Source organism: Podarcis pityusensis (assembly GCF_964106645.2).
Source record: "Podarcis pityusensis genome assembly, chromosome: 9".
NCBI lineage: Eukaryota > Metazoa > Chordata > Lepidosauria > Squamata > Lacertidae > Podarcis > Podarcis pityusensis.
In genome coordinates, this window is record NC_138034.1 from 65,959,887 (window position 1) to 65,974,201 (window position 14,315).

General features: G+C 45.7%; 1 protein-coding gene across 1 annotated transcript in view; it reads left to right on the forward strand.

Moving 5' to 3' along the window:
- ANTXR2 (ANTXR cell adhesion molecule 2) overlaps positions 1-14,315 on the forward strand; it is a 164,626-nt gene that overhangs the window by 99,867 nt on the left and 50,444 nt on the right. The window contains exons 14-16 of the mRNA XM_081020939.1: positions 2,027-2,122; positions 4,860-5,027; positions 8,504-8,584. Coding sequence (XP_080877065.1) covers positions 2,027-2,122; positions 4,860-5,027; positions 8,504-8,584 — 345 coding nt within the window. The remainder of the gene's footprint in view (positions 1-2,026; positions 2,123-4,859; positions 5,028-8,503; positions 8,585-14,315) is intronic.

The window sequence follows — 14,315 nt, forward strand, 5'->3', positions numbered from 1 at the left end:
ACATACTTCTGGGGCAATCCTAACCAAGTCTACTTGGACAGGCTTCCTCAAACTCGGCCCGCCAGATGTTTTTGGCCTACAAGTCCCATGATCCCTAGCTAGCAGGACCAGTGGTCAGGGATGATGGGAATTGTAGTCTCAAAACATCTGGAGGGCCGAGGTTGAGGAAGCCTGTACTTGGAACTAAGTCCTATTGAATTCAGTAGGACTTACAAGCAGGGTTACGGTTGCAACCTTAAATTACTTTAAGGTAATAGCATTTCTTTCTTTATTTTGTAAAATCCGGATACAGTGGTACCTCGAGTTACATACGCTTCAGGTTACATACACTTCAGGTTACAGACTCCGCTAACCCAGAAATAGTGCTTCAGTTTTAGAACTTTGCTTCAGGATAAGAACAGAAATCAGGCTCCGGCGGCGTGGCAGCAGCAGGAGGCCCCATTAGCTAAAGTGGTGCTTCAGGTTAAGAACAGTTTCAGGTTAAGAACGGACCTCCGGAACGAATTAAGTACTTAACCTGAGGTACCACTGTACCACTTAATAGCAAAACAAAAAACCCCCTCAAAAGCGGTTTACAAAGAGAATAAAACAATAAAATTATCCGTTGAAACAACTATTAAGAACATTTTTTTAAAGTGAAATAAACTAAAAAGAGATTAAAGCATATATACATTGACATCCTGCAGGTCTGGGTAGACTTATCAAACCAAAAATGTTTTTCGAAAGTCCTGTAAAGCGTATGGTGAAGGTGCCTACCTGATTTCAATAGGCAGGGAGTTCCAAAGTGCAGGTGCTGCAACCCTAAAATATAGATTTTTTACAAACGTGAAACACGTGTTATGTGCCACTTGTAACAGTGCCAGTTATGCAGATCAAAGTGGTTGACCTTGAGGGTAAGGCCACCTCTCAAATAAATTAGTCCCAAATTGCCAAGGGCTTTATGTCACACTGCGTGGAGGAAAAAACTTTAAACACGTAGCAGAGTTCCCCAAAAATAGACCAGAGGCAATTGTATTCCATCCAGCAGAGCTTTACTGCTACGGAAGGCAAATGAGCATAATGGTCACAAATCCAATACATTCAGGATTGGCACAGTCCATAAGAAATCCAGTTGCAGCAGACTTAAATTAAACTTGACAAGAACTTATAATAAGACTAAACCTTAACACTATAGCATACGGAACACCACACTAGAACAAAGAGATAGGAAGAGAAAGTGAGTGAAACCCAAACTCCTCCTGGCTTGACTATTATAGTCACCCTGACCTTGACAGAAAGATAACAGAACAAGTTTAAACCAGTTGTACAGTCATACCTCGGGTTACAGACGCTTCAGGTTGTGTTTTTTCGGGTTGCGGACTGCCAAAACCCGGAAGTACCAGAATGGGTTACTTCCGGGTTTTGGCGGTCGTGCTTGCGCAGAAGTGCTAAAAATTGCGCTTTCCACATGCGCAGAACTGCCGAATCACAACCAACACGTGTGCAGGTGCGGGTTGCGAATGTGCATCTCACAGATCATATTCGCAACCCGAGCTTCCACTGTACTCAGCTTCCCAAAAGGAATAACCCAAACATGAGAAACCTTCTGCCTGTTTCTTTCACGCAGAAAGACACTTTCCAGAACACTCTTGAATTAATCAGAATAGGAAAGAGCTCTACACATAAGATCAATGCTTTCTGTGCTAAGAAATGCAAACTGACACTTTTACATACTAATAGTAACACCTGATTCCCTCTCCCCTCGGAACATAGTTTAGGGTTCAGGCATAATACTAAACTGTGGTTAATTGAAATCAGAAAGTTCTGAGCTCATCCTTGCAAGCATGCTGAGTGAAGGAAGGGGGAGAGAAAGGCTGGGTTTGGTCAACCCAAAGGAGACAATTCACCATCTCCTATTTTCATTAGATCCCTTTCTTCAGAAAGGGCCAATAGCAAGTTGGTTGGAAAAGACCTCTAACCTAAGAGCAATTTGTTTCCCTTTAAAGCAAACATCTCCCCTTCAAATCTCTTTTGGGTTTTTCCCCAGGAAGAAGAAGAAGACCCCTTGCCTAACAAGAAATGGCCAACCGTGGATGCTTCTTACTATGGCGGGCGAGGAGTTGGAGGAATTAAAAGAATGGAGGTTTGTTTTGTCGAGCCTTGAGTCGCTGCCACTCGAGATGCAAAGCCGTGAGACGCTAGTGGTGTCTCTCGGCTTTGCCTCCAGAGCTGGCAACTGTGCGCCGTGTCACGTGTTACCATGATAAGCCAGGAAAATGGAAGTGCTGCTCTGCTCCCCTGTAGTTCTCCAACAAAGGGGGAAATGTGTAGGAGAGAGGGGCTAGAGGAGGAGAGAGGGGCTAGAGCCCTCTTACTGGAGCCACTCAGAGTAGACAATACTGATCTCAATGGACGCAGTATGGCGGAGACTCCTGTGTCCCTGTGCAACTGACCCTCCTTGCTGCTCTTCTTTGTGGCCTCCTACTTGGGACCAGGAGAGACATCACCTTGCCAACAAAGGTCCGTATAGTTAAAGCTATGGTTTTCCCAGTAGTGATGTATGGAAGTGAGATCTGGACCATAAACAAGGCTGATCGCCGAAGAATTGATGCTTTTGAATTATGGTGCTGGAGGAGACTCTTGAGAGTCCCATGGACTGCAAGAAGATCCAATACTTTGGCCACCTCATGAGAAAAGAAGACTACCTGGAAAAGACCCTGATGTTGGGAAAGATGGAGGGCACAAGGAGAAGGGGACGACAGAGGACGAGATGGTTGGATAGTGTTCTCGAAGCTACCAGCATGAGTCTGACCAAACTGCAGGAGGCAGTGGAAGACAGGAGTGCCTGGCGTGCTCTAGTCCATGGGGTCATGAAGAGTCGGACACAACTAAACGACTAAACAACAACAACAACTTGGGACCGGGACAGGACAGGGATAGGGAACCTGGGCTCCACACCAGGGGGCGTTGGGTGACGGCTCTCCTTGCCGTTGGCCATGGTGACTGGGGCTGATAGGAGGTGGAGTCCTATAACATAACGCAGGTGTCGGGAGCCAGCCGGCAGTAAATCGCATGGAGTAAATGAACTCTTTATTAGAAAAACAGGATCTGCCAGGGGTGCCAGGCCTAATGTGCACAGCAACTCTTTTTCAGTAGCCCCACTATTGCTGCCACTCTGTTCCAGTCTCACCCATGTAAGCTGCAGTAATGCCAGGGGTCAGGAGAGTGGCTCTGCCCCACCCTATTGGATACTACTGGAGGGTACTAGATTGGCAAAGGCTGGACCAAAGCCTGGATCTTGTGTTGGTTCCAGCAAGGCTCTTCTTGCAGCTCAAGGAGATCTTACATGTTATTTTTTGAGGTCTGTAGATCATGGTTGCTTTGACCTCTCTCACGCGATCTGGTACCTGATTTGATGTCAAGTTGGGTTTTTAAAGTTAAAATAGGCTTCTTTTTAATATTTTAATTTTTTTGAAAGCCTCCCTCAGTTGACTAATTTTTAATTGTAGCCAGATTGACTTACTTCCCCTGATGTCAGACTTCTTGGAATTTCCCCCTTTAAATTTATTCATAGGGCAGTTTTAGGCATCTCTCCACAGAATTAGGGAAGAACTGATTTCATCGGTTTCATTTATTCAGGGCTTTGAAAAAAAAAGAGAGAGAGGCTTGTTTCTACAGCTGAATGCAGAAAAGAAGAAGAGAACAAGTCTTTTCAAGACATGTTACAATCCTTTTGGAAAAAATTACAGTGTGGCATCAGTATTCTCATCTGCAGACCATGTGTATCAGAAGCTCCTATTCTTCCACAGCTGGCGCAGTGTAGTGGTTAAAAGCATGATCTGCAAATCCCATGAACTCATGGGAGGTGGTGGCCTGGCTTAGGCAAGGCACCGTCTCTTAGCCCCAGGCCCAAATCTATTTTATGTTGTTGATCATGTGGGCTTATGGTCCCGTGCTGCCACATCTGGAATGCAGTGGGATTCACTTCTGAGTAGATATACTTGGGGTTCTTCTGTAACTTAGAGCTTAATAGAGAATTATACTTGAATCAGTACATTTGTTTTTGCAACTGTAAGGTTCCAATTTGCATTTGGCTTAGCATGAAAGGGGACGCAGGTGGCGCTGTGGGTTAAACCACAGAGTCTAGGACTTGCCGATCAGAAGGTCAGCGGTTCGAATCCCCACGATGGGGTGAGCTCCCGTTGCTCGGTCCCTGCTCCTGCCAACCTAGCAGTTCGAAAGCACGTCAAAGTGCAAGTAGATAAATAGGTACTGCTCCGGCGCGACGGTAAACGGCGTTTCCATGCGCTGCTCTGGTTCGCCAGAAGCGGCTTAGTCATGCTGGCCACATGACCTGGAAGCTGTACGCCGGCTCTCTCGGCCAGTAAAGCGAGATGCACACCGCAACCCCAGAGTCGGCCACAACTGGACCTAATGGTCAGGGGTCCCTTTACCCTTTACCTTTACCTTAGCATGAATGAGCAAACATCCAGGTTCCTGGACTGAAGATTGCCATAGTGTTCCTTCCTTGGTTCTGCTGCTGCTGCTCCATCAAGGGTGAAGCCATAGTTTGGCTTAAGGTTATGTTTGAACCCAGGTGTGTGTAACCAAGGTTTGTTCTTGCTTTACCACTTGGGAGAGACAAACCATAAGCCCAGGTGGATGTAATGCAAAGCCCAAGCAGGGCTTAGCCCTGGCAGTTCTGCAGGACCAGGGGAGAAGCCCATGATCTTTGGTCTGGGAGTCCACCTGTGCGCTTGTTTGCAGTGAGCCAAGGTTTGGCTTAGCGCTACATGCAAACTGGGCCACCTTGACCACTGGCTAGAGCACCGCGTGTCCCTACAGAAGGCCACTTTGAGAACGGGTCTTGCTTTCTGCAGGTTCGCTGGGGCGATAAAGGGTCGACCGAAGAAGGCGCCCGACTAGAAAAAGCCAAAAACGCTGTGGTGACAATCCCTGAAGAAACAGATGAGCCATTTCAGCCTAGACCTCCGAGACCCAAGCCTACCTCACTGCCCGCTCAGGAAAAGTGGTACACACCTATTAAGGTACACACTGGATCTTTTGTCATTGAAAACAGTGTTTGCTTTGCAGTTGTATGATGGGGCAAATCAGGGCTGAACAGCTGGGAAGCCTGGGGAAACCAAGCCCCCGTTTATACTAATTTAAGACCACTGGGGGAAACAGCATTGGCAGTGGGTTGCTGGGAGGGTAGTGGAAGCCCCAGCCTGTGATGGCACTGCAGTGTGCACACAAAGGGAACATCTGGAGGTATTAGGAGCCTTGATTCTTGAACCAGGCCTCCTTCAGATTAGCCCTGCTCACACTCCAACCAAGGGATAGGGCATAATCCTATCAAGATGCATGGAGCCAACTAGATATCTCGTGGGAGAGGGATGGGGGACTTGTGGCCCACTGGATGTTCTTGGACTCCCAACTCCCATCGTGGTCAGGGATGATGGGTGTTGTAGTCCAACAACACCTGGAGGGCAACACATTCTCCCTCCCCGTGGATGTTAAAGGCATCAGCGCATTAAGGAAAGAGCAGCAATTGGAAGGGGTAGAGTCGGGAAAGAACGGGAGTGTGCAGGGCCTGAAGGCTGTGGTGGAACTGAAAAGAGAAGGTGCAAGTTGCACCCACCCCAAGGCTGGCTGGAGAGAATTATTATTATTATTATTATTATTATTATTATTATTATTATTACAGTGGTACCTCTGGTTGCGAACGGGATCTGCTCCAGAGCCCTGTTCGCAACATGAGCAGAACGCAACCCGCGTCTGCGCATCTGCACATGCGCGGGTAGCAATTCGCTGCTTCTGCACATGCGCGTGACGTCATTTTGAGCGTCTGCACATGCACGAGCGGCGAAACCCACAAATAACCCTTTCCAGTACTTCTGGGTCGCCGCAGGATGCAATCTGAAAAGACATAAACTGAACCAAATGTAACAAGAGGTATGACTGTATTATAATTTATATACCACCCTATACCCGAAGGTCTCAGGGCGGTTCACATAAAAAGATCACAGTATATAAAATAAAAATAAAAGCAATAACCCAATAATACACCCCCCGCCCAAAAAAAGAGCCACATTTTAAAAGGGTATGTGGGATGTTGATCAGGTCAGCCAAAGGCCTGGTTTAAAAGAAACGTTTTTGCCTGGTGCCTAAAGTTGTATAATTATTATTAATAATAATAATTTCGTTTCTATACCACTTTATATTTTAAAGAAAGAATCTCAAAGTGGTTTAAAACACATTAAACCATGACAGATGGCCACCCAACCTCTCTTTAAATGTCCGCCCCCCATGAAAGAGAGTCTACAACCTCCCAAGGGAGACAGTTCCACTTGCTCATTCTAGTTGCAGCAGCCCAGGACCCATAAATTTCCTCAAGGCTCCAGTGTGTTCTGCCTCTTATAAAGACCCATATGAGGTAGTCTTGAAAATAAATAATAATAATAATAATAATAATAATAATAATAATAATAATATATTTTTTATTTATACCCCACCCTTCCCGGTTCAGAAAACCGGGCTCAGGGCGGCTAACAACAAATTTAAAACACTTAACTGATGCAACAAAAAACAGCATAAAATACAGTATAAAACGTGAATAACAATAAATTCAGAATTCAAAAATCAATTTAGGGGGAAAATCCATCCAATAAACATTAGGTGATCACCAGGGCTAGCTGGCTAAATTAGTCCTATTTGGGCCAGCGAGGAGACCTGGGGAGAATTAGCTGTGGGATCCCAGAGCGGGAAATCTTCATAAAAAGGGGAGGGGGAAGGAAGGAAGGGGAATAAAAGATCAGGCTAAGTTCAAATTGAAAGCCAGGCGGAATAGCTTTGTCTTACAGGCCCTGCAGAAGGAGGTTAGATCCTGCAGGGCCCTGGTCTCATGGGACAGAGCATTCCACCAGGTAGGAGCCATCACTGAGAAGGCCCTGGCCCTGGTGGAGGATAATCTGACTTCCTTAGGGCCTGGGACCTCTAAACTATGATTATTCATGGACCTTAAGGTCCTCTGCGGGGCAGACCAGGAGAGGCGGTCCTGTAAATACGAGGGCTCTAAGCCACAAAATTGAAGGGGTACATGCAGGAGGTGTTTTGCCGAGACAAGGAGGGAAGGCATAACGCCCTCAAATACTGGAAATGCATAGCTGAACTTTGGAACTGTCTTCCATAGGAGGCAGTGATAGCCATCAATGTGGATTGTACACATTCATGGAGACGAAAGGCTGTCAATGGCTACTAGCTATAGTATGCTCTGCTTCTAAAGTCAGATGCAGCAATTCTTGTGAATAGCGGTTGCTGGAAACCACAGGAGGGGAGAGTTATCTTATGCTTGAATCCTGCTTGCGGGTTTTGTGGGAATGTTCAGGGATGCAGGAGAGGATATATTGTCTGACTATATCCTTTTCCAACTTGTGTTAACAAGTTCACAATTTAGCAGAGTAACATTCTCTTTTGTTTAAACTCAGCGGATGCGTTTGCTCAGGCTCGCTAAAGCCTCTGTAATAACTGTTCAGGTATTTCCCCCTTATTCCCTCATAAAAGATAAGACACGACACAGTCTTCTATAAAAGTATAAAAAGGTTTACTCACACATCATTCTGTTCACAATAGGATCCCCAAAGGCAGACTTAGCTTAGAAAAGTAACATATACCTAGAAACTATCTCATAAGAAGACAGTCCCTTTGTCCTCTCTTGGTTAGAAGCCAAAAGAGCATCTTTGGCTAAGCAGATGTTGCTTCTTCGATGCATGTAGTCAAAGAGAAGAGAGAGATGGCTGTCCTGCCCTGTACTTTTGTCGTTACCTGCGCAGGTGAGGCCACGCCCACCTCTAGTCACATGCAGAAGAAGTCTGTCCCAGCCCAGAAGGAAACAGGAAGTTTACCTGCTGGCTGGACAAACATTCCTCCCCATGTGTAGACATGTTCACTCTAGGAATTTGTACTTGACTGCTCTTGTGTTTCACATCCCACAGGTTTCCCACAGGCCCCTGGGTGGCCAGTGTGAGGATAGGGTGGTAGACTAGTTGGGCTATGGACCTGATCCAGCAGAATCTTTTTATAGACTTTGTTTTTTAAAAAGTACTAGAAGTAAGCATCTGTTTTGACTAGACAAACTTCATTTGAACAAAGGAGAGTTTGGAAAAGTCTTTCAACTAACAAGATGCTTAATCTTTAGTTGGTTTTCATATGTGCATGCAGGGTTTTTTGTGTTATTTTTAAAGTCCCTCAAAGTTAAAATAGTAAAAGACCTGAACTTAGAATTTCCCACTCATTTAACACATTGTTAAGAACCACTTACTTAATCACACATCGCTGGCTCAATGTGTTCCCATTAAGCGAAATTTATGCCTTAATAGCATCCCATTTAAGGAGCGCTCATTGTCCTACAGTGTCATTTGGCGGAAGACGCTCCCCGAGACATATCCAAGGACGGCTAATGATTCTGAGAACTGCCATCATGTACGCCAGCTAATCAAACGTCCTCTTGGTCTCCTCTTTGCAGGGTCGTCTTGATGCGCTGTGGGCTTTGCTGAGGCGGCAGTATGACAGAGTATCTTTGATGCGACCGCAGCAGGGAGATGAGGTGCGTGTTACGTGTTTGTGGCCTGTTTGCTGTGCTGTTCACAACTCTCCACAGGGCTCTTCCCTTTTGTGTATGGAAAGATGGCCTACATAAATTCAGGTCCAGGGTTTCAGTCAAGGTTTTTTCCCCATCGCTTCCTGGAGATGCTTGAAGACCAGACCAGACCAGACCAGATCAGAAGAATCTTCGTTTGCATCAGCCACTAGCCATAGCAGTAAAATAAAGCACAGTTGTACTGAACATAGAGGTAAAGGTTTAATTCTACAAAACACCGTACTTTTCCGTCTATAAGACGCCCCATGTATAAGATGCCCCATATTTTGGGGGACTCAAATTTTAGAAAATGGGGGAAGATAGCAGAGTTGTTGAGGTTTTTTTGGGGTGGGGATTACCCAGGGTTGTTGAGGTTTTTTAAGCGGGGATTGCTGAAAATCGCTCACCCACACATGTCCTAAAATCCGCCTCTCATCTGTCCCCTCAACGGCAGAAGCTGCAAATCACCCGCCCAATTGCCACAGCGTCAGCCAATCAACACCAACCATTGCTGTAGCAACCAATAACACACCCACCCTATGCACTATCCATGTATAAGACAACCCCACTTTTTAGCATAATTTTAAAAGAAAAAAACCTAGTCCTATACACAGAAAAGTGCGGTACATTCCAAAGCTTTACATCAACAATCAAGTAATAGATCTTATTCTAATCGCCCCTGCTATTCATTTATTTTTTTAAGTTTCTGCTGTCACCTGCTTATCTTGATCTGCTAGACATAGTAGCAATGGTTGAGTGACCTGGCATGGATATTAGTAGAGGCATAATAACACCACTCCTCAAATCTTTATAAATATCTTTATGATATCTAAGAACAGATGCTGTACACCACTAGTCTCTGATCTCCTTCCCGTACAGCCTTCCAAAATGGCAGAGAATGGCTGAAATTCCAGTCGCTCCCTGTGTGACTTATGGCAGTCTGCAAAGGGATGCTTTTGCCAGACCTAAAAGTGGACATCAAGCTTAGGACTGAGGCCCTGCCTTTCCCCCAGGCTGAAGCCTATAAGGCAGAGGGCATTGAAATCCCATTAAATGGAGGGCTGTAGCAAATAACACATTATATTTGCATGCAGTTAATATAAATCAGAGGGCTGTGACTAATTAGCAACATCTTTACTTACTGGGACTTTATAAAACCACAAGAGCAAGGGACACCTGGTGGATTTGTTTTGCCTTTTCCATTCGCTTTATATCCAAGACTTGTTGATCCCAAATAGTAATGCAAAATTCTGGCAAGGTTTTGAGTTCCTGGGAAACTGACAAACAGGAAATGTGTGTGTTGGGAGTGGGGGGAGGAAACAGAGATATTTACAGAATTTATTTGGCTGTCAGTGCTAAATTTGATTATAGCATTTGACTCGCAGAGAAAATGACATGAGCATGCAGATGTGATAGAGGCTGATGAAGAGGAAGCCAGTATGTTTGAGTCTTTGTTAAATTCCTCAGCCACCTCCTATCCAAAATTCTTTGTCTTTAATAGAGCATGCATCAAGCTTCAGTGTTTAGTTCATTCATCAGTTATCTTACCCATTCAATACATTTTGATCAGTTAAAACAAGGCAGCAGACTCTTGAATTTATTTTTACTTGTTCCTAAACCCTTTTTGTGGCTGTTCACTTCTGGATCAAGCAAGAGGTTTGGGTGCTTGCCAGTAGAATAGCTTAAATATTGACCACCTTTTACATGCTTGCAAGAATGAGGTGGTTTCTGTAAGTTACTTACACGACAGGGAAGAAAAATGGACTCTCGTTTTTTAAGACCTTCAGGAGAGAAGACTTTCGTTACCTCTAAAACAAACAGCAGCCAGCGTTTGATTTCTGTGGAAAAAATCAGAGAGAGAGAGAGAGTTGAAAACAGAGTCTATAATTTGGCTGCTGAACACAGTGCTAAAGACAGTTATCATCTTTTGGGTGTGACTTGTGGTGTTGCAAGAACACAGCTTCTGCCTGGGTTGTGGGGGGGGGGGGGGGAAGCACGTTTTAATCCCCTGAAGGAAAATTTGCTCGTTTATTCCTCAGTTCAGATCAGTACCTCACGCGAGTGTGAATCAGTAAACAAAACCACAGTAAGCAAATACAACTGTCACGCTGAACAGCGAGCGAAACGAAAGGGGCTCCTGTTATCTCGTTCCCCTTTGCCAAAGAAGCCCCATTTGAATGCGAGTTTCTGATGAAATAATTGAAGCTGAAGCATCAAGAACCAGAAAGGAGAGGGCCCTCTCTCCCGCCTCTGCTTTCTGCAGTTCTTCCAGACACTTAAGAGCGATGCTGGCCCAGTTTGAGGGCCACCCGCCGCTGATCGGAGTAGCTTTGATTGTGGACGGAACTCCTCAGAGTCATGAATTTTTCAGCCCGCAACCGGCGAGGTGAGGGAGGCTTGTACAGGTGTGAGCTAGCAGGTTGTTGTCGACATCTGTTCGGAGCAGAGGCCCAACTCCAGCGCCAGCCTGCAGCGAGGCTTCTGGGTTGTCAGCAGATGTAGTTAAGGATGGAAAAACAGTGTTTTTTGGTCTCAGATTTCCTGCCCGGGGGGGGGGGGGAGCGGGGGAGCCCTGAAACACGAAAGGTAGAGTGGGGGGCGGCTGGCACAGCTGCGCTCCCAAACATGCCCGAGGCACAAATAGAAGAGATCTAATGTAGTTTGACTCTGTTGTGGTGGGGAGATGGGGAGAGAGAGCCACTTCAGAGACAACTTAACGTGGCAACATCTGCCACCAAGTTTCTAGGGACTGACAGGGGACAGCAGGTATGGATCGAAGTCCCCACATAGACAGCCTGCATTAAGCCGTGAACTCTTTTGAAGGCTTTCCATCAAACGTGCCGGAGTCCTCAGCAGGAGCTGGGCTTGTTTTTGTTTTTCCCCTGTTTTTCAAAGCGGTGTTTTGGGGCGGGTGTAGATTTTGTATGTGTGTGTGTGTGTGTGCGTGCCAACAAGGTAGTTTATAAATGATGCATCGCTACACACCCTCACCGTTTGTTCAAAGTCGAGAGAGAAAGAGGGGAGAAGAAGAAAGGGAGATCAGCAATACTTTTGGGGTTGTTCTGTAAAACAGCCAATTAATTCTCAGAAGTGCTTCTTGGATTTAATTGAGGTTACGTTCACCTTCAGACCACATCGCTACAACCGAGGCAGCCGCCTGAGTGTTGAAACGCTGTCGCAGCAACACCTTGTCGTGCTGTTGCAGGAGATGGTGTTGGCTCCCCCCCCCCTTAGTGCTTGTTGTTCAAGGGGTTTCGGGCAGCAATAGACAGAAAACTGGCACAGCTTTCAACATGCGCATTATGCTCCTTTGCTCCTTATCTAAGCCGGCTCATGCATTTTGATTTATGAGTCCAAGACTGGCACACAGACTCTTACACCACTCAAGGGTTTTTTTTATTTTGTGTGTGGAGGGCATTATTATTATTTCTCCCCGCTTCCTCTTAGGTTTTGCTGGCTGTTGAAACTTACTGACACTGAAAATTACCGTTGATCCTGAAAAGACACAAGCATGCTGTACTTCATGGTTCTTATGAAGTCAAAACGGATTTTTCACTACCCCTCGCACAGTGCCAATTTGCTGGGGTCTAGCAGAATTTGGTTCAGAATCAGGGCTTTGTTTGACTAGAATTAAAATGGGAAATGGATCCTGGTGGTTGCAGGTCGTGTTCTGAACGCAGCGGTGGAGTTTTGAGAACCTCTTGTTACCAAACAGGCTTCAAGAGCCAACTCCCTCCTGCCTCTTGCAAAGCATTCTGGAATGCCAGGGCCAGTTGCAACACAGCACAGCGGAAAGATAAAGCGGAGGTGTTAAAGAATCAGCTTGCGTTTCTTGATCTGTTTCTTTATACAATCAAGCTGCAGAGATTGCTATGTTGAGCTTGCCCCCTGCTTACGCTTTACCAGGAAACCGCAGGCTGGTTTCTTTTGCTTAACAACAACAAACCTCTGGTTACGTGAAACATACTCAATAAACACACAAGATGTAACCGGCTGTACTTTTGAATAAATAAGGTGTACTATTCATTGTATCAAATTGTAGATTTCAACAGAAGTCTCATAAAGATCAACGAAAAAAACAGAAGACCCAGTGGATCAGTTCATTCTATTGTCAGTTCATGCGTAAGGTCTATACATATATAAGTGTATATATGTCTGTTCATAATCCACATGAAGAGTTGTTACAGCTCCACAGAATCCTTTCACAGAGTCTAAGACAAGGATTTCCGGAATATTAGCCTTGCAACCAATACTATGCTATAAGATCCACTATCCTGTAACATTACATCTGAGCCTGTACTACTGATGAAGCCTAGGATGGTGAAACAAGGCTAATATTCCAGAAATCCTTGTCTTAGACTCTGTGAAAGGATTCTGTGGAACTGTAACAACTCTTCATGTGGATTATTGGACTCTATGAACAGACAGGTGGAATAGACACTTATATGTATGGACCTTATGCATGAACTGACTATAGAATGAACTGATCCACTGGGTCTTCTGCTTTTTTCTTTGAACTTTATGAGACTTCTGTTGAAATCTACAATTTGATACAATGAATACTACACCTTATTTATTCAAAAGTTCAGCCGGTTACGTCTTGTGGTTTCTTTTGCTGGCTCACTTCATGGGCAAGGGAGTCGGAGCTCATTGGTAGAGCATCTGCTTTGCACATGTAATGTTCGGTGAGTGTACAGTCTGTGTACCTAGCAGCTGAGCTTTACAACCGAGCAAGTGTGTGCTCTTTCACACAAACACTTGTAGAGACTGCTTGCGCCTGTGTTTGTTTCAATGTGTGAACAACCCTTAAAGCCACACTGCCTCTTATTCCCAGTATCCAGTCAGTGAAGTCCCAGTCCCTCTTTCTGGATTGCCCTCTCTACCTCTGTGTGCTCAGAATTTGGCACACTGGGCATTTGATTCTTCCCTTGGGAATACCAACTGTGTGTGGATTGTGTTTGAGAGCTCAAGGATGTTTGACCCTGATCATATGACAGCCTCCTTGGTGTGCTTGAACATGCTACATCCTTGAGGAGTGGCTATTGCTTGACTCTAAGACGACTGCAGGATGTGGGTAGCGCTGTGGGTTAAACCACAGAGCGTAGGACTTGTCAGTCAGAAGGTCGGAGGTTCGAATCCCCGCGACGGGGTGAGCTCCCGTTGCTTGGTCCCTGCTCCTGCCAACCTAGCAGTTCGAAAGCACATCAAAGTGCAAGTAGATCAATAGGTACCTCTCCAGCGGGAAGGTAAACGGCGTTTCCGTGTGCTGCTCTGGTTCGCCAGAAGCATCTTAGTCATGTTGGCCACATGACCCGGAAGCTGTACGCCGGCTCCCTCGGCCAATAAAGTGAGATGAGCGCCGCAACCCCAGGGTCGGCCACGACTGGACCTAATGGCCAGGGGTCCCTCTACCTTTTTAAGATGACTGCAGAGGAGAGTGGGAGACGAAATTGTTTCTTACAAATGGTGGAGGGTACAAATATTGGCGGCCAGTCACAAGGTAGCAAATTAACTGATGAATACCTGGGATGTGCTGTGCTGTACATCCTGCTGCGTAGAAGCATGCAGGTGGGATCCTGTCTGCTCAGGAAGGTGAAGCCCCCTTCCTTTCTCTTCCTGTGTGCATTGCAAATTTCCCTCTCCTCATTGCAGCTGTCAAATCTCAACTTGGCTACGTTGCAAAGCATTAGTGGGCTGG